The sequence below is a fragment of the Bemisia tabaci genome, chromosome 3 (genome assembly GCF_918797505.1).
Source record: "Bemisia tabaci chromosome 3, PGI_BMITA_v3".
NCBI lineage: Eukaryota > Metazoa > Arthropoda > Insecta > Hemiptera > Aleyrodidae > Bemisia > Bemisia tabaci.
Genome location: NC_092795.1, coordinates 22,826,917 through 22,850,830, shown reverse-complemented (window position 1 = coordinate 22,850,830; position 23,914 = coordinate 22,826,917). Strand labels below are relative to the sequence as shown.

The window sequence follows — 23,914 nt, the reverse complement described above, 5'->3', positions numbered from 1 at the left end:
AAACCAAATTAATTAATCAATAGGAATGATGTCCCTGAACCTATCCATGCTAAAAAATATGATGAATTATTATTATATTCAATAATATGAGACTTTAAAGGCCAGAATGTCCGGTCGGTTACGCGTCGCCAACCCCGATTTTGAAGCAAAAGAGCAATTTGCGGTAACAAATCAGTACTGATCATGAACTCTTTGGCAATATTTGCTGAATAGAGACTCTAGTGTTCAAGAAAATTGCCAGTTTGAACTGAAATGTTTATTATTGAGCGAGAAAAGTCATAAGAAAGAGGTGTCGCCACATTTGGCGACAAATTTTTGCAGTTGTATTAAATGCAGTGTTTATCTCGTCAGATGGAGTCAGGAGTTTCAAAACTGCCATCAAATTGTTCGCTGAAGTCTTCTTGACAATACCATTACTGATAAGTCAGTTTTTTTTACAATGAAAACTTTAATCATTATGAAAACCAGTGATTTTTACGTGCGTAGCACTAATTCCTCACTACGCAAAAACCTCAATTTAATAGTATTCAACTAAAAGGAAGTCTCCAAAGTTTAGAAAACTTTTAAGGCAGCATTAATTCCACCTCATAACTCAAGAATTGCCAAGTTTCATCTTTTGTATCATCTTTAATCTCACATTTTTGAGTGTCGGTTACGCTGTGTCTGTTACGTAACCGACACAATTTGGCAGGGCCGCCATGTTTGCGTGGACCTCCAGCAGTCCCGCGGGAAGCGCTGATACCTGATTCAATGGCTTGTTTATCAATCACTTTAACTTTGCACTGAATCAAAATAGAGCGTGCCAAAGCTGGAAAAAGGAAGTTTAATACCTTTAAAATGAGGTAATGAAATCCTGTTAAAATTGGTGCACTTTTATTTCTAAGGTATTTCACATTTTAACTATTCCTGGTATCGTAAAATCACCCATACCAGCAATTTTACCCATGGGGTGATTTCCTGAGAGCTGATAATATCACGAATTTCTCATAGAGCCCTTCAAAAATGGCTTGCTTTTTGGGCAGCCGATTCGGCCATCAAACCGGGGTTTAAATGGAAGCTGATAATAACACAAAGCTCTGAGAAAAATTTTGAGATGAGTATAGGAACGGTTTGTAAATTACGAGGAGAGGCGGGCATTCGGTTCAGCATATCGATACATAAGTATTTTCACACGTAGAATTTAATTTTCACGTCAGGGAGTCGACATATTTTGATTTTTTCGATTTTATACGGAAAATGTATGGTTTTTCGGGATTGAAATTACTTACAATTGTTTCATGAAAAATGAATGCACCCAAAATGACTATAGCATTTTGACTTTCACATACGTGCACTCACTAAATCGATTGGTAAATTCAAAGAGTGGGTACATCGACCTGGTATATCAAGTTTCTGCAATTTTTCACGGCAAATCGGTAGATTTTCGGGATGTGGATTGCTTACTTTCAATTCATGAATGAATAAAGCATGGACATGGTTAAGCTTCTTTGCATGAAAAGACGTTTAAAATAAAAAAATCAAGACATATTTAATACAATTGCATTTATATCTAGTAAATCTCTTTTCAATAATATAACGGGATTTATATATGTAATACCGGTGATTTGGGTATTTTAGCCCCAAAATACCTTTAAATCGACTTTATCTTCTAGGAGTTCGACAGAATTTTTCCTTTCTTCGCTTAAATTTTTCCGTAGCACTTTTCTTCAAGAATCTGATAAGATTTTGTTTGAGGCAGATCAAAAAACTTAAATTTTTTCGAATAGCTTTCTAGATTCACAATACACGGTCTCGTCAAGGTGCGTCGTTGACCTTGCACTGTTGGATCGTGAATTCTCTGTTGTGCTGCTTGCCTTTTTTGAAATCTCTGTAAATGAAAACTAAAGGGGTTGATATGTGCGAGTTAATGACGCGCCTTATCAACACATTGTGTTGGAGTTCACTGCTTGTTTTTTTTTTTTTTTTTTTTTTTTATTTGTAAATACATAGAACATTTACAAGTATGTTAATAGACCTTACGGGTCTTTGAAAACTTTGTATGAACATATATATATATATATATATATATATATATATATATACCACTTTTAGAGCCTATTATGAACTAAAAGCCACCATGTGAAGCAGCCTAACCAGAATTACATGACAAGATAAAAGAGAAATGAGCAAATAGCAGAAGACATTTGTGGAAAACAGGCCAGATGGGCAACAGAATTTACAACAAAGAGAAAAGGAGACGAGAATGGGTAAAAAGTGGGAAAAATTAACGGATAAAATAACTATAAAAACCCCCCAAACGAATGAGAGATCTTGAATGTAACTGTACATAACCCGGTCGGTCGACTTAGACCATGTCGGGGGCCAGAGGTACAAAAGCCAGTTAGCACTGTCGAAAGTGAGCCGTTGCCAGCTCATGGGTTTTCCTGCGTTTAAGGCGTCTAGGGTCCGACGCCCAATCCAGAAGCGACATCGCCTCTGAGTTGGGGTGTCGGCCCAGTCGCTCTTCGTAGTTGTTGTACAATTTCGAGATGTAAACGTCTATCTCCTCTATACCGAGCTCGCTCCTAATATCAGCGTTTCTCTCGTACCATCTGGCCCCCACCATTTTTCTTAAAATCTTATTTTGTGTTCGTTCTATGATCAATAAATTTGAATTGGAAGCACAGGCCCACATCTGGCTGCCGTAACTCCAGATTGGCCTTATCATGGATTTATAAAGAAGACTTTTGTTTTCAAGAGATAATTTTGAACGGCCTCCAAGAAGCCAAAACATTTTACGATACTTGATATTAATCTGTTTCTGTTTAGTGAGGATATGTTCCCTCCAATTAAGTTTACTATCCATGATAAGGCCAAGGTATGGAGCCTTATAGGCGTGCGGGATAGTAGTGCCATTTAAAACCAAGGGTGCATAAACGTAAGGCCGTAGGGTAAAGACCACGTTCACCGATTTGGTCGCATTAAGCGCAGTACGGTCGTCTTCAGTCCATTCCTGAATATCACCCAGGCTCTCCTGAAGATTGTTGACCGATTCTTCATATGTGGGGGCAGCAGATGCGACGGCAGTATCATCTGCAAATACCCCGAGTTTACCCTTCTTAGGCTTGGGAATATCAGCCGTAAAAAGACTGTAGAGTAGAGGAGACAAGACTGAACCTTGCGGAACGCCCGCCCTGAGACTTTCCTCGCATGTATGTACCTACTCTGACAATGTTTACATAATTTTTCGCAAATGATTACGCTTTATAACCAAGGACACCTACAATCGCTTAACTTTGACTTCACTCTCCTGTTTTTTTTTTTTTTTTTTTTTTTTTTTTTTTTCTTCTTCTTCTTCTTTTTTTTTGGGGGGGGGGGGGGCTATAAAATTGAAAAAAATTTGTTACAAAGCTCGTGACTTGTAATCCATGAAGTAATGGGCCATATGAAATTGTAAAATACTTCAATCCTCTTGGCTCGAATTGACGTATTCCATGTCACATCCTCCAGACAAATCGTGTGAGCGTAAGAGTATATGTTCAGTACAAATATTGGATAAGCATTCGATTAATTGGAACCAAACTTGACAAGAAACTTGGCAAGAAAAATACAGAATAGTCAAAACTGTTTACTTTTACAAAAACAAAAGTTTATTCATCAATATCAATGTCTTCAATTTGTTTTTGTTTTGGATGATTATTCGTTCAGAGATTTTTCCTTTCCAGGACGACTGTCCTGCGTTAACACTAGAATCTCTTGCAAAGGCTGCGACTGCACCTTCTCAACCGGAACATTTCGGGCTTTAATACCTCGGTATAGAAAGAACAGAATGACAGCAATCGTGATCCCCAGGATGACAGTTGTAACTACCCTGCCACCTGAAAGACGCCGGCTCGATCGCCGTCTCGCGGTCAAATCGCAACGGCGTGTACGCAGGCAGCTCCAGCGTGATCGGGAAAGGGTCAACGTCAAACTCAACGGTTTCGTGCTTCACGTGGAACGCGCTCGTTTTCGTGTACAAAACCCGGTTTCCGTAGATCACAGTAGACGTTTCCTCGGTAGTGCAAATAGCCGGTCCTATCACGGTTTTCAACGTGTCGTTGTTTTTCTTGTCTTTGATTTCGGCGCGAGTGCCTGTGTTCAACAGGACCATGCCGTCGGCGTAGAGGATCGGGGCGTCCAATCGCGTCATTTGAATCGGCTGCAGGTCCGCCTCCGAGCAGAAGTAGGTGTCCAGCTCGTGGTGGCATTGGTCGACGGACTTTTGGCCCGGGTCGGTGATGTAGACCGGCTTGAAAACGGTCAGCCGCGAGTTGATTTCTCGGGTCGCCACCGTGAAATGGATGTTGCGGCGGTTTTTGATTATCGGGAGGATCAGCACGCCGCGCAGGATGTCGCCGGACATTTCGGCGAGGTTGAAAGTGATTTTTCCGGTGAAATAGAGCATGTACGGGCTTTCGACGTAAATTGTGTCCTGGAAAATAAAATTGGCGAATGGTTTCACATAAATGTAAAATGGGGAGGGTGTTTCACGCATGGAAAAAGAAACACATTGGATCTAGAGTCCAGACACTTAAAAGCATCGACAAGAAAAAATACTCTGGATTCAATCAGATTTAAGCTTAAATCAAGAACCAAGCCTCTTAATTTGAGCGGATTTCCTTTTGATTAGCTTAAACTGTTAATCAGGAGTCCTTTTTTTTTGTCAATATTTTCAAGAGTCGGGACCCTAGATCCAATGTGTTTTTTTTCCAGTGCGTGTAAAAGGAAATGACGGAGAAATGATGTAATCGGGGCTTTGCAATCCTTTTAAATTCCTCAACAGTATCCAAATTCTATCATAACAGTGGTGAGGCGTGAATGATCGATTATCGATTTTCCCCCATTTGAAGTTAGTGTAAAGAATCGATTTTTGATGTGTTTGTTGAGAATACCCTGTATAGCGATCCTTTTTCATGGGTTTAAATTGCAGATCAATCGATTTATTGCAAAACACACCACACCACTGTTATTTTTGTCCTTGAGAGGAGGAAGATTGATATTGAGCAAACATCTTAAGGATTCCAAGATTTTTCGATATTTTGTAGTGGATGACGTATTTTACAGAGACATTAAAGTTTCGGCGATATTCACACTTTTCAGCATCAAATCGGAGGCACAAATACATTTTACAAACAAAAATTTTGGACAGAAATGACTGTGTAAAACATGGAATTGCTTGAGGGTATTTTGCAACCTTGGAATGAAAATACATTCCTTTGTTTTGGATTCGACGGATTTTAGAGTCATGAAGCAGGAAGCAGGCTCTATCCCCAATAGGAATTTAAAGGAATAAAAGTAGAAAAATGAGAACAAACTTTGGCAAAGGTAAGTTCTCTCATAGTTTTCTCCAAACACGTAATGAACCTTCTAAAAAGTTCAGCTGGTTCGAATTTTTTAGCCAACGTGCATTAAAAATCAGCATAAAGCTGAAAATCTTAGGGGGGGAGGGATCTCAAATTTGAGGGAAAATTGTGCTCATGTGAGCTTTTTCCCTCTGTATCGAGATTTTCAGCTTATGCTGATTTTTAACGCACGTTGGCTAAAAATATTCCAACTTACTGTCTTTCGATCCGTGCGTCTACCAAAATCAGTTTGAGTACTAAATAGTTACCTGTAAAATTGGCAGTGATCTAACCAATGCAAGCATCTGATTCGGCGGGATGATACTGCTCGTCAGTCGTTCGTTCCGGAGAGAACTAATTATATCATCAAATTCCTGATAGAAGTAGTGCTCATAAACAAGCATTGAGAAATTAGTCTGAACATTGCAGGTCGTCTCCCTAGACACGGCAGCCAACTGCGCGAACTCCCTCCTCACAGCCAAAAACGCCTGCGCATTTTTCTCCTGGTCCTCCGCGAACACCTGCTTCAAGTAGTTCGTCTCCTGCTTCAAGCCCTCCCTCAGCTCGTCGATTTTCCCGTTGATGGAGGCGTAAGAGTACCCGGCCCAAGCCGCCGTCACCAGCCCGGCTCCGACCGCCATGGCGATGGGTATTAGGGGTGCCAGCCGCTTACTTCGGGAACGCGGTTCGGTGGCGTTTTTGAACAGGGTGGCGAGCGTGTTACTCTTGTACCTCTTCCCGCAGATGACGTATTCTTGGACCAGGTCGAGGACGAGCGGGACAACGATCTCGGTTTCGACGATGTAGGCTTGGCGGTTGGTCTTGTAGGTCATCATCGAAGAATCGCGGATTTCGGTACAGGGTTCGACGGGCTCTGATTGGAAGAGAACGTAGAGCAGGAGCGGGACGAGGATGATGTGTGGGAAGGCCATTGTTGAAAATCGTGGGACGTTGTCCTCCTGCGAGTCTGAAGGTCCTGCACGCAAATAAACACGTTAATGAGCTCAATTGGATTGCATTTTGCGCAAAGAAACCAGGAGCATTAATTGCTACACGGAGAAAAAAACTTCGTTCGTGGGACCCGAAGTTTAGGTCATATGGATCTCTGAAGTTTTCGGATTGAGCATCTGAACACTTTAGGTCCAGCTGCTGAGGTTTGGATCACACATCTGAAACTTCAGTTCTTACATCTGAAGTACTTCGGTTTTCACATCTGAAGTATTTCGGTTCTCACATCCGGAAAACCTCGGTCTCACATCGGAAGTACTTCAAATGTAAGAACTGGAGTTGCAGGTGTGTGATCCGAACCTCGACAGCTAGACCTAAAGTGTTCAGATGCTCGATCCGAAAACTTCAGAGATCCATGTGACCTAAACTTCGGGTCCCACGCACGAGGTTTTTTTCTTCGTGTAAGATTGTGCTCCTTTTGTCTTGGAAGGAACACCTGATTATCTCTAAACGATTTTTATTTTACTCGCTAAATACAGTAAATTTTGGACAAGAATTACTATGTAAATTTCGAATTTTTTCAGCGTTATACCGCAATGGGTGAAGTTGCACAATCTTAGCGACATTGCAATGCTCCTGGTGCCTTTTTGCAAAATGCAATCCAGTTATACTAATAGCATTGACGATTTTAGGAAGTTGCGTTTGAAAAGCACCTATCTATTGCAAGAAATCGATGAGAGATGTTTCACTTGCAAAATAAATTAAACAGGTTGGTTTCGTTTTTGTAAGCACTGTTCAGAATGGCTATTAAGCTTTATAAAAACATGACGTCTAGGCGACAAGTAATACAATTTTTTTTTTGTATTTAAAAGCTAGTATGATCCCTCTTCTTTTTTTTTTAAAAAAAAAAGAAGCAATGTAAAATATCAAAATAGCCCTACAACTAATTAAAAATGCAAGTTTTAGATTGGTACCTAGCTTTTCTGATCACTTTAATTAGGAGACCAGCGATTTGCAGCTACTTATACCCTCTAAGGCTCTCCATAAATAACAAAAAATAGAGACAAATTCAGTACTAGTAAAAAAGATTTTATTCGCAATGCAGATTTTTTAATTTTTGTTAAGTTACATCAATAACATTTGTTTCGAATCTTAAAAACTGTACTAGTCTGTAAACACTAATCGCAATTTTGGCTCATGAAACTTAACTCTGATGTAATGAATTCATAAATAATCAAATGCATACTTAATTACCAGTCAACGTAATTAAATAAGTAAGAACTGACCTTTGCAAAAATAAGGCCTCTTTTAGCAAAACCAAATTTTAACAGATTGATTTGTTTGAAATTAGGAAATTTTTGAAACTTCTTTCCTCAAAGACACTGAAAAAAAACCTGATTTTAAAGTTAGTTTTATCACATTCACGTTACTTTCCTATGTTTTGCTAAAATTTCTTCGACTAAACGGAGAACACATCCGAAACTTCATTGGGGTAAACGTTGGATTTCAATGAGAGGAGCTGAAAACTAGCTCAACTTTTAGCCTACTTTTTCCATTTTTGTTTCTTATCTGATCACCTCTATTTGATAGGAAATAAAGACCTATTTAAAAGAACGCAAAATTTAATCTAAACGCGTGAGCACTGCGTGCTGCACTCCTGCCACTTCGTTAACAAAATCGCATTTTTCATGCACGGAGAGAAAAGAAAAGTGACCCGGGTTTGCAACGTACGGTGTGCACTCTGCGTATGAGGCTGCATTTTACGCTTGATTGCATCCGGGACATGCATTGTGTTGGCTTGTAATTTCTAAGTGACTTGAGACAAAAGGCTTACGATGCATCGGAGAGCTATGAGCTCCTTTTATGTGCTTCACTTTGTTGTATCAGCGGTGAGTCATCTCCTTTTTGTAGATCTCCCCGTCTGACAGCAACCTTTTATGTGCATTGTAAAAAAGAAAAAAAGAAAAGAATCAGGACGGTGATCAAAATACTAAGGTGTTTTGAGGCACACGCAAGCGCATGACCCAATGATTTCATTTTTTGGACAATGGAGATGTTGCATGTGTGAGGGATTTGCGATTTGACCATTGATTCTTATGTAAAAGTTCGCGAGAAACACGATGGTGCCACTGGTTTTCTCTGAAATCATCTCCCAAGCTCAAAAAAAGCTCTCAAGTTGAGGCCAAAATGGAGGGGATATCCCACGCTATCCTGAGAGTCCACCTCTATATCAAAACAAACTCTCCATGCAAAGATAGGGAGCAAATACATTGGCAGGGTTGCCACTTTATTTGGGGACTCCAAAACCGAAAACACGGCATCACTGCTAATATATTTGCTCCCTATCTTTGCATGGAGAGTTTGTTTTGATGTAGAGGTGGACTCTCAGGGTAGGGTGGGATATCCCCTCCATTTTGGCCTCAACTTGAGAGCTTTTTTTGAGCTTGGGAGTTGATTTCAGAGAAAACCAGTGGCACCATCCTGTTTCTCGCGAACTTTTACATAAGAATCAACAGTCAAATCGCAAATCCCTCACACATGCAACATCTCCATTGTTTCCGCGTACACTACACATTTGGCAATGCCACCATTTTTGCAATGCCTTTGTTGAGAGTGTTGCATCCTTGTCATAAGTCTCTATGAGGTCCCAATGATCCCACCGAAACAAAAAGTGAAGTTGATTTAACATTCTGGATGTAAACAAAGTGTGCGAGAACTCACAAAATGCTAAATTACCCGCTACGGCATGCGGCAGTTAATTTTACATCTTGACGTTGCTAAAGTAACTGCCGTTGCAGTTAATTCAGCATTTTGTAAGTTCTCGCACACTTTTATTACATCCAGAATGTCACATCAACCTCACTTTTTTTCAGTGCTTGTTTGTTGGGGGACATGTTGGTTAAACTGAATCATTGACATAATTTGGTGTATTATTCATTTTAATGATGCTGATTTTATTCTTAGACTGTAAACTCAAAACCATAAGATCTTCCGTAGTTGGGCCATAAGGCTCATTTAGGCTCATATACCTAGAATACTGATTTTGCCCAAAAATATTGTAAAGATTCAATAATGTATTAAAATTTCTTTTTCAAGTCGGCCACCATGTCAAAGAAATCACTCACACGAAGAATGGCTTACGCGTGGTGATAATAATATAGGTGGTGGGCAATTTTTTTCTTCAAGGCAATCCTTATTCTCTCACATCTCATATCAGCCATGACGTAAGATCTTATCAGTTGTCAAACGTGTTCACGTTACCAATATTGCACAAAACTTGAAAATATAGCGCGAAACATAAAAAAAAATCGCCAGTGGATAAATCGCCTTCGATTGACGAGATAGGCAAACCGGTCTCCATGGTGTCGATGAAGATGTATCCACTGATTGAGCCTCTCCGCTCAAAATGTTGTCCACGGGTGCATTTTACTTGATTAGGAAGAATCCTTTGATATGCTGCCAAATTACTTGCCTGTTTAAACCCTTCTCTGTCTCAGTTCAACCTTAGAGACCTCTCTGAGGAAGTGAACTGTGTAACGTATACATATATAATCACCAGGGCCCGATATATCTTCTTCAGGGGTTGATTTCAAAACTTTCCGTTGTGTGAATAATTGTCGACGTAAATTTTAAAAGGGAAACATGTAACGGAGTGCTGTTGCTTGTAACTTGTCTGGCACCCTACTTCCACACCCTGACTGTTGATCCATTACGAGCATCGTTCAAAGTAAAGAGTCAAATTGAGATTAGTGAACCCTAGTTTTGATCCATTAATTGAAGTGCAAGTAGCTCAATTAGCGCAATCAGAGTAGAGCTTGTAAGATTTAGGGGATCAGTGTAAATTTGTTCCGTTAACCTCTGATCCCTTTTTCTCATGACTGTTAACAGAAATTATCCTGAATTTATAACAAGCAGTGCTTAATAACCGTCACGTTTATGCATGAAGAAAATGAGAGGAAGAAGAACTGTAAAGGATCTGTAGCTTTGGAGGAAGAGGGAGCTTCTTTCATACTGATGTGCAAATAGATCGCCGTAAAAACATCTGGACGTCGAGAAATTTCTTCAGATAATATGCAAATTTTCTTGGAAACCGATAATTTTTTTTAAAATTTTGGTGATTGAATGTGCCATATCCAGCTGTCGAAGTATGCATTTTCTGGAAAAGACTGGTATTTTATTTAGGAATTTGGCAATTTTGGATGCTTTTATGCCATCTTCAGTCACTCAGCGTGCAGCGTGTAGGTGCCGCATTGACATTCCCCTTATCAGTCTGAGCACTTGGTGTCAGATCTTAATCGGGTTAAAAATAGTTAATACAGTCAGGTTGTGCAACTCAGGTTGTCAAACGGTGCAGTATTTATGGAATTGCAAAGAAGAGCCAGTCTTTACTTCAAATTAGTTTTCGTGAAATTGCATCATTGTTAAAGTAAACTAAATGCTTATTGCTGAATCATTGCCGCGTGGCTATTTTGTGACGGAAATCGTCAGAATATTAACAACTTAAGAGTGAAGTGTTCTCGCGACTTCGTAGAAAAATTAAAATAACTTCAGGACACCTAGAGTGTTTTTTTCCTTTTTTCCCCTTTTTTCCCAAAATCCCAAAGATCGTTAGTAATGCACTAAGCATGTATTTCATTATTCACGTTTGGTTTTATTATGTTAGAGGTGAGTTATCAGGTGCAAGCGAAATTCATTAGTTTCTTATGAGTTTTATGTCCCTGCGCATGGTATATTATATTGTTCCATCCTTTTCTATTTCCCTGGAAAAAATTATGTGGTAGGATGTGAGGTTCTTTTGGGTTTTTTTTATGGAAAAAGGGGATTTTAGAATAAAGGTTTTCAAAAGAAAGGAGAATAATTTCAATATTTGACGTTAATTGATTTCTAATACATGCAAAAGAGCCTTCTCGAAATTTCAAGTCATCGTTTATTTTCAACAGTATCTTCATAAAAGTGTTAAAATGAAGCGGACCAAAAGCTAGCGGATGCTGTAGTGAATATCTAATATTATTTTTTACTCTCTCATTTTCCACCTTGACTTTCCTTATTTTTGTAAAACATGGTGTGAGCCAAAAACATATTAAAATCTCTGCCACCACTAGAATTAGAACTTACGGACGAGCATGATAACAATGCACGTGTTACGTAGTACTGGTAGCATATTTCGGGACAGAAATGCTGTAAATCCTGCAGGAAAAAGAGGAGACAAGGTAACAATAGCTTGGTCAACGTCATTAAGGATGCAATCCCGCATTGGGCAGCAATACAAAGCACAGCTTAGCATAAAAAGACCATGAGAGCCATAATGATGCAAATAAAAGGTTGTAATTACGGTGGTGTTTCAATATTTACATACTACCGGTTTTCGCTGCAGATGGAGCATCTATTCGGCTGTGTTTGCGCATATAAAATGTACCTACTGACGTGCTCATGGACTCGCTGATAACTTTTTAGCTCATTTTTAAAGGGTGTCCCAGGGTTTACGTTAAAAATAAAGGCTAATGTTACGGGTCAATACAAGCCATCAAATTCAATGTGGGTCTAGAAACTAAACTCCTGCGGGCTACAGGGGAACGATGCGCGGAATAAATACAAAAATACCTGGAGTGGTAAAAAAATTACCGAATTACTTTTTTGGGGGGTGGATTAGATAGGCAACAAAGGTAACAAGCATTATTAGTAAGTACTCGGTTGGAAACTTGAAACATTGCAGTTCATAGCTATCGGCTCGGAGCTCAAAGAAAATGCGCAACGAAGAGGCTCGGGTATGGAAGATACTTCCAGACCTCAAAATAAAGTTCTTATACCAAAACAATCCAAAATATTAGCCATCCAAATTCCTAAAGAAAGGACCAAGATCTTGAGAGAAAGGACAACAAAGTTGACTGATATACTATGAGCCAGCATAGGCCTTCCCTCCCTCTTGCAATACGGTTTGATATTACATATAATGCCCTCGAAGTTGTAATATTTTCAATGAATACACCCTTTTATATCCTCTTTTACAAATTTGTATCGTTGATTATATGAATGTCTTATGTCAATTAGCTGATATAGAATTGGCTGGTTAAGAAAAGAATCCCTCTATATAAAAGGATAAGACCAAGACTGAGAGTAGCATATCAAGTCTTTAAGATTCATGGTGGTAATAAGATGCGTTTTCATTCCTTTTTATTGTCCAAATAAGGATAATCAACGCTAGACTAATTTTACTCGATTCCAAAGGTACTTAATTCACATTTTTTCTCATGAATAAAACTGTCATTCAATAAAAATAGGACAAGATTTCCTCACCAATGACATCACCAAAATTTGGAAACCAGCCATTTCATCTCAAGAAATTGCAATACGTCGCCCTTTTCCCACTCAAAAAATTTGCAATGATTTTCCATCGATGAAATAGCAATAATACATTGATCAAATGACAACTTATTGCAATCATTACTCCTTGGGAAGACCGTGAGAAAAGTAAATTGACAAACCGCTCGGAGCAAGTTCCTCTCTCGTTCGCGGCAGAAAAATCCGCAAATTAAAGGAACGGAACCGGACGAAACTTGAAAACAGATAATGATGAAGGGAGAAAGAGTGGGAGCAATATGAAGGAGAAGGGATTATTTACGGGGTCCTCACAATATGTATGCGCAACGGGATGTTCCGGTTCTACAACGACTAAGCTTCCGTGATCAGAATAAACAGCGTATGAACATCTGAGAATTGCCACATTCCCTCTGACAAAATAATTATTTCGGAAGAGAACCTAGAATATTTATTTATGAAATTTTCAAAAACATTCGATTAATTTGTGAAACAAAAATTCTCTGAAAAATTAAACAAAAATATGTATAAATTACCAAAAAAATTGGGCTTGTATCCAATGCAATTGGACAGCGTGTGCATGTTCATAGAACGTTTTTCTGTAGCTCGGAAGAAAGCGGGAGGCGAACCTGAAACAGGGAAAGCGCTGGCGCCCGGATAAGACGAAACAATGACCGAAGCAATATCCGAATTGGAAGTCGCTGCAATCTTCGGCTGCTTTGTTCTGGCCGTTTTTATTAGCGCTGCACCGCCTGTTCAAGAGAGAGCCGCGTAAAATCAATTCAATCGCGGGAGTGGATACGCGGTTTTGTCTTCAGCAGGCTGCGTACATCCGCGGTCGTTTTAAGGAGCAACAAAAGGCTGGATCGCACGGTTGCCGATGTTCAAATGGACTGCATTTTGCAATTTGGACCTATAATTTCTGGCTCATTTGAAAAAACACTTCTATGCATAGGGGAACTAATGGCACATACGTTGTTTTTATACCGGGCCGGAATTTATAGTTCCTAATTGCAAAATGAAGTCCAAATGCAGTTCGTGCGGAAGCTAGAAATTTGCGGTTCAGCCAGGTTTTTCGATGTATGATTTTTGTGGATCTCTGCTATACATCGGTGATATCGCTACCGATATACTAAATACATCGGCATCTGGACACTTTATGTTTTACCAATTTGTTAATATTTTATGTATCAAAATTTTAAAATTCAGTTTTACAACTAGAATATTAGGCCAATTCCTTACTCCCATGGACCACCAGAAGTTGTTTGTCGAAGCAACCAAAGTATCAGTAACCAATTGGAAGCACTCATTAAATGAAATCAAAATTTATGTTAACCATGCTAAGGCTCATACAGTTTACCAAAAACTGCGGTCATCCGGACAGGATTTAAGATTTTAGAACCAAAAAATTCAGATACATGAACCAAAGACCTTAGTGTTCTTTGCAAATCGGAGATCGGTTAGCTACTTTTTTTTTAAACGGACATTTTGCTATAAGATGCAGACTAATATCCCTTCTACAAGTTCAAAACCAAGTCAAAATTATCATTAAAATTATCAAATTATCGTTGGAGCCTAGACTTTTCATTTCTTTCTTGTTTACACATCAAGCCTTATAATATAGGGTTTTTAAAAATGTGGTAGAAAAATTTCCTGTTTTTTCAACTCAAGAAAATGTAAAAAATTCTCTACTCTCATCATCAATCTTGAAAAAAAAGTTGAAGACGATTTAAACAAATTGCCCGGAAGTGGAAGGAAAATGCAAGGTGTCGCGTCTGTTTCCAAACCACTTTCACACTCGGATACTCTCACCGTTGCACTCGCTGAATAATAAATTTGTCAGGTGGCTCAATTTTCCTTTCCGCAGAGTTCCACTCATTATTATTCTGAGGAAGCTGCCCAGTTAGCATTTCTACGAGTTAAAAATAGTTTTATTTTCAAAGGTGTTCCCTTGGCTCCAAGGAGATCACGTATATTTCAATAACCTTAAAAAAGTAGGCTATAACTCCGAAAAAAACATTTGGATTTGCTCAAGACCCTTTAGCAAAAGAGAAAGGTATGATGATGATGAAGGGTATGGAAATAACTGTGTCGGCGCTTTGGAACCACGTGTGACTGTGTGCAACGTTTCATATTCCCTTCAACATTTTAATTTTTTTAAAACAAACGGGTCACTTTTGGGCTGAGATGGATCATGATTTGTTGTTCTCTTTCTAAAAAACGTTCTGTTAATTTTGTAGGAAAATTATACCGCAATATTCTCAAAACGAAGCAGTGGTAAAAGGAATGTGCGAAAATACTGATTTCGAGAGAAGTTTCATGATTTTACACTTGATTTACTCAGTCAAATGAAAACTTCAAGGCTTATGTGTTTTTCATGGTACGAGCTTAATAATTACAAGATTCAAATGAAAAAACATGAGGGCTGTTAATAAATTAAACAGGCTAATGAAGATCAATTTTCGTCCTCTCTTAGTTATCACTCCAGGTACGCATATCCGTACAGATCGTCGTTCTAATTATATTTTCAGGAAAAAATAGTTTAGACCTTCAAATGGCAAAAGGAGGATGACAACAAGTAAAACGCCTATAAAGAGGTTGTTCCAAAACGCCGATTTTGGCCCCCCCCTGGATTCGGCCCAAACTTTGCTCAGATGTTGTACTAAGTGTCCCCGACGCTTGGGCAAAATTTCAGCCCCCTCGGATAATTAGGGGGGAGGGAGCAGGGGGGCAAAGTTGCAATTTTTTTAAAACTTTAAAAATCGATATCTCGCGAACGGTTTGAGTGTAAGTGTTGCGGTTTGCGCTAAAAAACGTTAAAAATATTCTCTACAAGAATATTAATGCTGTTTGCAAGGTTGCGTAATTTACCGCGGTCATAAATCGATTTTTTCGATTTTGAAGGTTCGACTTTTTTTCGTTTTTCGTCTCTCCTCTCCAGGCGATCGTTGCTACGTGAATGAAAACCGGTTGAAGTGATTCTCCATGAAATTCTGCATCTGCTACACTTTGTTTGACCTTGGGGAAACGATTCGTTCGTGAGTTATAGCGATTTTTCTGCGCGTTACCGGTTACGCGCGGGCGGCATGTCGGCGGCGCTCCATCCCGAGGCAGAGGTTTTTTCACCGCTAGGGCCTTATATTCATGCTGTAGGCTGTAATTATCGATATTTTCTCCTCCCCCACCCTTCCCCTCCAATAAATATTGTTTTAATACTTCGTTATACAGGGTGTCCCAGACCATCCGTAACAGGTCTTTTTCTCGGTTGATTTAGGTAGTACGAAGTGGGGGGCCGCGGGGTTATACAGGGAATTGACCCCAAGGAATCCGAATTTCACGGTCCCGAAACCCCCCATGCCCCCCCTTGGGAGGTAGGTGCCCCCCTTGGGGTCATGATCCCAAAAGTCGGGAGACATTGTGCCTCCCTCTTTTACGCCCCGAGGGTGGATAGGGGGGCCTGGGGACCATGAAAATCGGATTCCTTGGGGTCGATTTCCTGGGAAATCATATTTTTCCAGAGGGTCTACGTCAATTTGCGCCCAAAAATGATATCTTCAAAACAGGGACATCGGCCTCCTCCATAATTTCCCTTTGGTCAAAAATTCACGTAGATTCTCCGGAAAAAGATGATATCACGGGTAATCGACCCCAAGGAATCCGATTTTCATGGTCCCCAGGCCCCCCTATCCACCCTCGGGGCGTAAAAGAGGGAGGCACAATGTCTCCCGACTTTTGGGATCATGACCCCAAGGGGGGCACCTACCTCCCAAGGGGGGGCATGGGGGGTTTCGGGACCGTGAAATTCGGATTCCTTGGGGTCAATTCCCTGTATAACCCCGCGGCCCCCCACTTCGTACTACCTAAACCAACCGAGAAAAAGACCTGGTACGGGTGGTCCGGGACACCCTGTATAACGAAGTATAAAAAACATATTCAAAACTAGCACTCATGGCAAAACGTTTAAAAGCTGAAATCGACGGTGTAAGTCGGCAATGACATAACTCGTTTGCGGTGTCTGAAAATCTCCGCCTCTATGTTATTTTTTTAAAGGAGAACAAATTGACATTATATCTTGAAATTTTTGCAGAATTTTCTTGGCATGGAAAAGAAAAATCAGTACACATAACTCACATAAGACGAACCGCGGAATCAACATATGCAAACAGATCAAGGGCTGGAAAGGACGCGCGTTGATAACGGCGCAGAAATACGACTATTCGTACTTGTTGGATTTCTGTGTTGCGTCCGCAAAATTGAAGGCGCTATAGCACGATGCGTGAACTCTCAATGCTCCGCTCTATGTTGCCTGTAAGGTGTCGCTCGGATTCGGTAGAAAAGTTCAAAAACCGGGCTAGAATACGTCCCCGCTATCTTTAGCTGTGCTGACACGCGATTTTTCTTCTTTTCAATTTGACGTCAGATTATTTTTATACAATGTACCTGTAGACTTTTATCTGAACCTCGTGTATATTGGCATAAGCCCTATGCAACCCGCGAGGCATGAGTTTTTAGCAGGCTTCGGGTCACATTGACCCGGCTCGGGCTTCTAAGGGTTGTTGTTTTAAAGAAAACAAGATAATCAGAAACTTGTAGATGAGGATCCCATCTTCAAATCCTAGACATTTATTTTATAGGCTATTTAGTGACATATTGAGTGATTCATTTGCGAAGGCGTAGGAGCAAATGAAGTGTAAAAAGTTTTGAACCCTCCTCATCGAATCTAATCAAGGTGGTTCTCGACGTTGAAGAATTCTTAACCTTTGGACCCCTTTCTCCATGAGATAATTTTAACTCAGGATGATCCCTCTTCATCAGAAAGGTTTCCTTCACTGAGAAAAAAATGCTTGGCTCAAGCATGATGATTCTTGAATTTGCCGCCTAGAATTTTTTTTTTTATCTTGATTTTAGCTAAATTATTCTTGATACAAGAAAGAGAATGCTTGGGTCAAGCAAAAAAGTAGTTTATATTAAGCAGCAAAATTCTTGATTTTATAAAAAATACTCCTTGGCGGCAAATTTAAGCTTCTTTTTTCAGTGTTGAGCCACAGTTCGTAATTACTCTGTCCGGAACCTGTCATCTGACTATATACCTAAGGACTATTAGAGAGTATAGACATATCTATACTTTAGGTTTTTCCCGATATTTTCATGAATATAAAGTCGAGAGAAAGCTGTTTCAACAGACCCACTCGTTAATTCTTTAACAAGTTGTTGCCACCACTAAGATGCAACCCCGATCTGACATAAAGTGGGCCACCTTATCCATCTGCGGGCCGATTATTGAAATTGATAGACAAAGCTATAGACAAAGAAGATAAAAGAGATATGGAGAGATCTCATTGGTGGAAGCGGGTGGTTGCTATGGACGATGGAGGTAGATGATAGACTAACTAACGGCAACCCACGAGAGACCCGATGGTTAAACCATCATTTTCTCATTTAGTCCATTGGAACCACCCATTTCAACCAATAGGATCGCTCCATACGCCCTGTGTCTATTTCTTTGTCTATCAATTTCAATAATAAGCCCGCAGGCCAATATACGGACTGAATCTTGACAGTGATAGACAAAGCGTTAGACATAGAAGACAAATTAAAAATGGAGACACCCCATTGCTGGAGGCGGGAGGTTGAAATGGACACAGGATGTAAGTAATAGACCAGCAACCCACGAAAAACCCTTTAGTGAGTCCATAATTTTCCTCCTTAGTCCAGAACAACTTTCCTTGTTTCAAGTAGTCGGATTCTCCCCCCCCCCCCGTATAACTCAATTACCCCTTTATCTTCTTTTTCCGTCGCTTCGTCTATCAATTTCAATAATCAGCCCGCTGGCCGGAAAGACGTATTTTGATAATCTTGTCAAAAGAAACCGTTCAACACGTTTCCGACCAACCAACCAAAAAGTCAATATGAGAGTTACCTCCCATACAAAAACGTGCATGGCTGAAACAAATTTCCATCGCTTACGGAATACCACGGGAAGTCTTAATTTTTCCCCGTGCAAAAGGATAGAAACGCTTAAAGCGAGATCGAGTCAACAGCGTATCTGAATTATCGTGAGCTTTGGAGCGTTCAATTTGAAATAATCATGTTTTAATCTTCCCCTCCCTTTCTATCACCCCCTCCTCCCCTCCCTCCCTCCCCGACGAGCGAAAGCGGGAAAAAAGGTCGTTATTTTCCGCAGGCCTGATAATTTACCCCGCTCGCGTTTTTAACTGGTTCATTTTTCGAGCCCTCAGCTAGCCGGGCCGCCAGCTGCCAAAGGTAAGAAATTAAAGAGTAATTACTTGTCGATAAATAATACTCGCGGCTGATTCAGATGCTCCGGGAATCACAACTTAACAGCGTAATTTTTCAGGGAACGCCCTCTCGCCATAACCGCCGCTCTCATTTATGGTCGCCATTAATTTCGGGATCGAGCGTGTTTCCTCCTCCGCGGGGCTTCTCGTTTCCTCATACACTATTCAACGCAGTGGCGTGGCGTGAATTGCGATAAATCGATTGTTGTGTAATTTAAACCTATGGTAAAGAATCGATTATTAAGGTGTTCGCTGCGAACACCCTGTTTATCGATCCTTTCCCATAGTTTTAAATGGCATAACAATCGATATATCGCAATTCACGCCACGCCACTGATCCAACGACTCGAGGGGAACGGAAATGCCCCGAGAGCTATGCATCCTTCATTGAATTAAATGAAAAGTGTATGATCACACGTCTGCTGTGCGAAATTAGCTGGAGTAAAGTTCAAAGCCTTTTTTAACTGCCTCCTGTCTGGAATGGAGATGTTGCATGTGTGAGGAATTTGCGATTTGACTGTTGATTCTTATGTAAAAGTTCGCGAGAAACACGATGGTGCCACTGGTTTTTTTCTGAAATTAACTCCCAAGCTCAAAAAAAGCTCTCAAGTTGAGGCCAAAATGGAGGGGATAGCCCACGCTATCCTCAGAGTCCACCTCTACATCAAGACAAACTCTCCGTGCAAAGGTAGGGAGGAAATACATTGACAGGGCTGCCACTTTATTTGGGGACTCTAAAACTGAAAAATGGCGATCCTGCTAATGTATTTGCTCCCAATCCCAATCTTTGCATGGAGAGTTTGTCTTGATGTTGACGTGGACTCTCAGGATACTTGGGATATCCCCTCCATTTTGGCCTCAACTTGAGAGCTTTTTTGAGCTTGGGAGTTGATATCAGAGAAAACCAGGGCGCCATCGTGTTTCTCGCGAACTTTTACCTAAGAATCAACAGTCAAATCGTAAATTCCTCACACATGCAACATCTCCATTCAATTATGTAAAGCATTATATCACAATGCGATTCATGCCTCAAAGTTTCGAATCAAAATAGTGGAGACAGTCTCTTCATTAAATCTACTCATCATACATCAACTACCATACCTAAAATGAAAATGGTCCAAAAGTCAAAATGGTCTTGACTACATCGCTCATTCGACATTCATTAAAGCTCGGTCAACATTTTTTGTATAATAAGTGATCAATTGTTCTAATAGCCAATTATTTTATCGTCGAAGTCTGTTGAGTCGTTGATTCCTGAAAAGGAACTTTTAAATTTCTAAATGCTTATAAGTGTATTTTAATTAACCGACCGAAAAAACCCTAATGGAATAAAGTTAGGAGTCTGTAACATTTTAAAACAGTTGCATCCATCAATAATTCCTTCGGAACCCTTAAGCAGTTGTTTTTAATGCTAGAAAATTGCTGTTTTCGGCGTCTTCCCTTACAAGAACGACAGATTTGTAATAGTAACGTATGGATGTAACTATTCTTGTTTAATCAATGAGCGTGTTGCATATGCAAACCATTGAAGGCATTCCGACCGCTCTCGATCTCAATGTTACGCAATTCGTGCAGGAGTTGTTTTAAAGAAAGGTGTTTGCATAGCTATCCGATGTACACTGCGGTCGAGTCACCGATAAAACCTGTGACGGCAAACTTTTGGAATCGAGTCCACTTCAAAAATCGACATATCTTTAAATGAACGTAAAAATTCCGCCGTAATAGTTCCAAGATTCGTCCCGAGTGCAAATTCAAGAATTGTGAGAGGGGTAACTCTGAAAACGGCGTATATTTCGAAAGAGTACTTCAGGGTCCTTGGATTGTAGCCAAAGGACTATCCCGATTTCACGACATAATTTGGCACCCTCGTCCGTCATTCTGAATCACTTTCGAAGAGCGGCGAGGCGGAGTTTGAGGAATGCAGGAGTTCCTGCAGTCCCCGGTTTCCCTTTTCCTTCTTTTCCTCTTTTGGGCGCTTCTGGGTACCAGATGCGCCCTTTCCAACCGTTCGACTCCCCCGATGTAACATGTACTATACTACATGCCCTTTTGCCTTATGGGTAATGACGCCATTCTGGTACACCCGGGAAAATTGGATTTTTTTCTGCATCTGGTATTCGTAAAAGTTTTCGTGAAATGTTTTGCTTTTAAGCATAACAATCTCGCACGGACGTATTACCTGGTTAAAGTATTTTAGGGCCTCCTTATGCTTTAAATACTTATATCCGAGGCAGTACTTTCAGATCGATTTGAAAATATTACGAACAGTCACGTGATCTCTTCATTTTAGTGACGTATTACTGTGCTACTTTGTGATTGGTTCATTTTCTTGGCGCAGCATCGACACGTCAGCTGTTTGCGGCATTGAGCGGAAGGTTTAAGGTTATGTCATGGACCAAGAGAATGAATAAGGACCCCCAACTCCAGTTAGCGGAGACATTAGCGCTGACTATATTTTCATCCATGGCCGATGTCACCGCCGGCCGGCCGGTCCCTCTCTTCCCCGCGACCCGCGCTTCCCCTCCCCACTGCTGAACTCCTCTTCACGCGGCCCCGCTCCCCCGCGACCTGCGCGCCCTACCTCGCGGCGTCGCGACGCCGCTGTCCGCTAGATCGCGTTGACGCACCAGCTTTAGAGGTTCCGCCGCTCTTTCCCGTCGTCTGATTTACATTGCATCCTTTATGTTTCCATCTACCACCAACGGAATTGCATCACAAAGTACTTGTGGAAAGTTTCAGATCTTCGCGATCGATCTGCAGTTTTGAAGTGTTTTGCGGTTAAAGAATCTCACTTCAAATTCTATCTTCGTCAGTCTTCGGGTACATAAGTTGGCAGTAATATGCTTTGTCAAAGAAGCGCCCTCCAACGCTTGGGCGTTGGAACTGCTTGTTTTTTTTGGATTAAACGATGCTGCAATTATAATACTTAAGTTGCCCTCGAGTTTCCCGGAGGAGGGGAGGGGGGGGTTTCCGCGGAGAGCGTAACCTCATTCCGGGGTGAAAATGCACTTAACCTTAATAAGAATCACTCGATGTTTCGTAATCACGTTTTGTTGCTTTCCTTTGAGGTGTGCCTCTCGCGAGAGAAAGTCACGATTTTTTTTCGCCGAAGCCGCAGGGACCCGCCGGGGGGAGGAGGGGGTAGGGGCGTCTTTTTTGCATCATAAGCATGAAGTGTTGGAATCGCTGCTTACTCGCTAGAATCAAGGGTAGTCGCCGCTGTTTATTAGAGCAAGGATTTCGTGTATTAGATCACTGCTTTCCGATTGCATTGAGAGAAATTATGACTCTCTGCAACTCTGCTGCTTATTAGATTTAATACGATAGTATTAAATGTCCGGAATCATGACTGTCTCTCCTTCTTCTTCTTCTTTTCTTCTTCTTCCTCTTCTTTTCTTCTTCTTTTCTTATTTCTTCTTCTTCTTGTTCTTCTTCTTTTCTTCTCCTTCTTCTTCTTTTTCTTCTTCTTGTTCTTCTTCTTTCTTCTTCTTTCTTCTTCTTCTTCTTCTTCGATTCTCCTGTTTAAAAGGGTAAACTTGACTAAAAAAAAAAATTGGTTTTCATCATTGACTGTGATGAAGTCAAGTATTCTGGTTGTTGAATTACCTAAAATACACGTTTTTTGTGAAAACGACGTCATTTTGCGAATTTCGTATTTAAAATTTCGATAACTGAGATTAAATATATGAAACTTCTCTTGTGATGTTGATAATCTTTGCTTAAGTTCTGTTTATTTTAAAAGGAAACTAATAAACGGTGATTTCCTGCGAAAGTTCTTTTCTCATTCACAAATACTGATTTTAAAATATTTTTAGCGAAGATATATTTGCGGCAATGAGCTTTGGAGAGGGTAGAACTAACGCACTAAATAACAGCCACGTTTAAATTTATTTTGAAGAAAGGTCCAAAGACATGCAATTTTCATATTTTGCTTACGAGTTACGTTATGAAATTGGCAACGCTCACTGACATCATCATCAGCTCTTTGGGGTTGCTGTTAGGAGCGCCGTCAACGTTACTCACGTTCCGTTTGCTCCGTTAACAACCATGCTGCTCATTAAGATAGGGCCTCTCACCGCAAAGCGCACACGACAACCAGCCTTATCGGAGCCACCAAAAATATCGTAATTTTTTTTCCAAATAACCGTTGTGAGAAACTCAGATTGTTCAGGTTATCTGGCAACATTTAGCCTTAACAACCACGGAGAAGAGATGAATCTGAGCAAAAAGGGACGCATCTATAACGAGATCGTTTAAGAGGCAACCTTGTACTTGCTATCCTTTCCTTAGGCTGAATTTTTCCTATTAAAATTTACAGGAAGCCCAAATTGCTCAAGCTTTGTTATGAGCCCGTCAGACTAGGGTCGGATCGGGTTATTCACTTTTATTTCAGGATTTTATTCAGGACTCAATGATAGACCCTGATTTTTTGATTGGATCAAACCCTCGTTTTGTGCTAATGACTGATCGAGTTCTCAAACGGTTTCAATCTCACAGAGAAATTCGATAAATATCGATTTATTTCCACTAGCCATGTATATTTAAAGCCGTTAGGTCATCTCGATCAAACTATATGAGAAAAGAGGAGTTGTGAATCGAAAATATACAGCAAATCGACGGCGTAAGTGCGCAGCCACGTATCTCGTTTGCGGTGTTGAAAATCTTCGCCTGTATATTATTTTTTTAAAGGAGAACAAATTGACATCGCTCCTTGAAGTTTTTGCTAAATTTTTCACGCACAGATACGAAAAATCACTGCAGTTTTAAAGATTTGCAATTGAGTAGTTTTCCGTTCAAAAAATATAGTATTACAGGACGTTTGCGACGTCACAAACCGAGTTACGTGGTTGCGGATTTACATCGTTGATATACATATTTCCAAAGTCTGATGATGTATTCTTTCCGTGTCCTACACTGAAAAAAATGAGTTAGAGTAAGATGACTAAAAATGGTTTCTATACACTAACTCAAATTGTGTGATTTGGACAC

General features: G+C 40.3%; 2 protein-coding genes across 6 annotated transcripts in view; one reads left to right on the top strand and one right to left on the bottom strand.

Annotated features, from left to right (window-relative positions):
* LOC109029902 (melanopsin) overlaps positions 1 to 23,914 on the top strand; it is a 118,898-nt gene that overhangs the window by 9,843 nt on the left and 85,141 nt on the right. Inside the window, exon 1 of one of the 5 annotated variants that reach the window (XM_072298028.1) lies at positions 8,061 to 8,200. The exons of 3 other annotated variants lie outside the window; for them this stretch is intronic. The gene's annotated coding sequence lies outside the window, so the exon portion shown is untranslated. Of the gene's footprint in view, positions 1 to 8,060; positions 8,201 to 23,914 lie in introns of those variants that run through there. One more of the 5 variants, XM_072298033.1, reaches the window with a different exon arrangement.
* On the bottom strand, positions 3,364 to 7,737 carry LOC109029965 (uncharacterized). Its single transcript, XM_019040700.2, has 3 exons — positions 7,598 to 7,737; positions 5,633 to 6,339; positions 3,364 to 4,453 (listed from the first exon to the last, which is right to left on the bottom strand). The coding sequence occupies exons 2-3, from the start codon at positions 6,293 to 6,295 to the stop codon at positions 3,782 to 3,784; spliced, it is 1,335 nt and encodes a 444-aa protein (XP_018896245.2). The 5' UTR covers positions 6,296 to 6,339; positions 7,598 to 7,737; the 3' UTR covers positions 3,364 to 3,781.

Excerpts from the sequence above, each read along its gene's own strand:
- LOC109029965 (XM_019040700.2), bottom strand. The coding sequence starts at position 6,295 with ATGGCCTTCCCACACATCATCCTCGTCCCGCTCCTGCTCTACGTTCTC. Across the intron at positions 4,454-5,632 it reads GATCACTGCCAATTTTACAG|GACACAATTTACGTCGAAAG; the intron begins GTAACTATTTAG and ends TTTATTTTCCAG.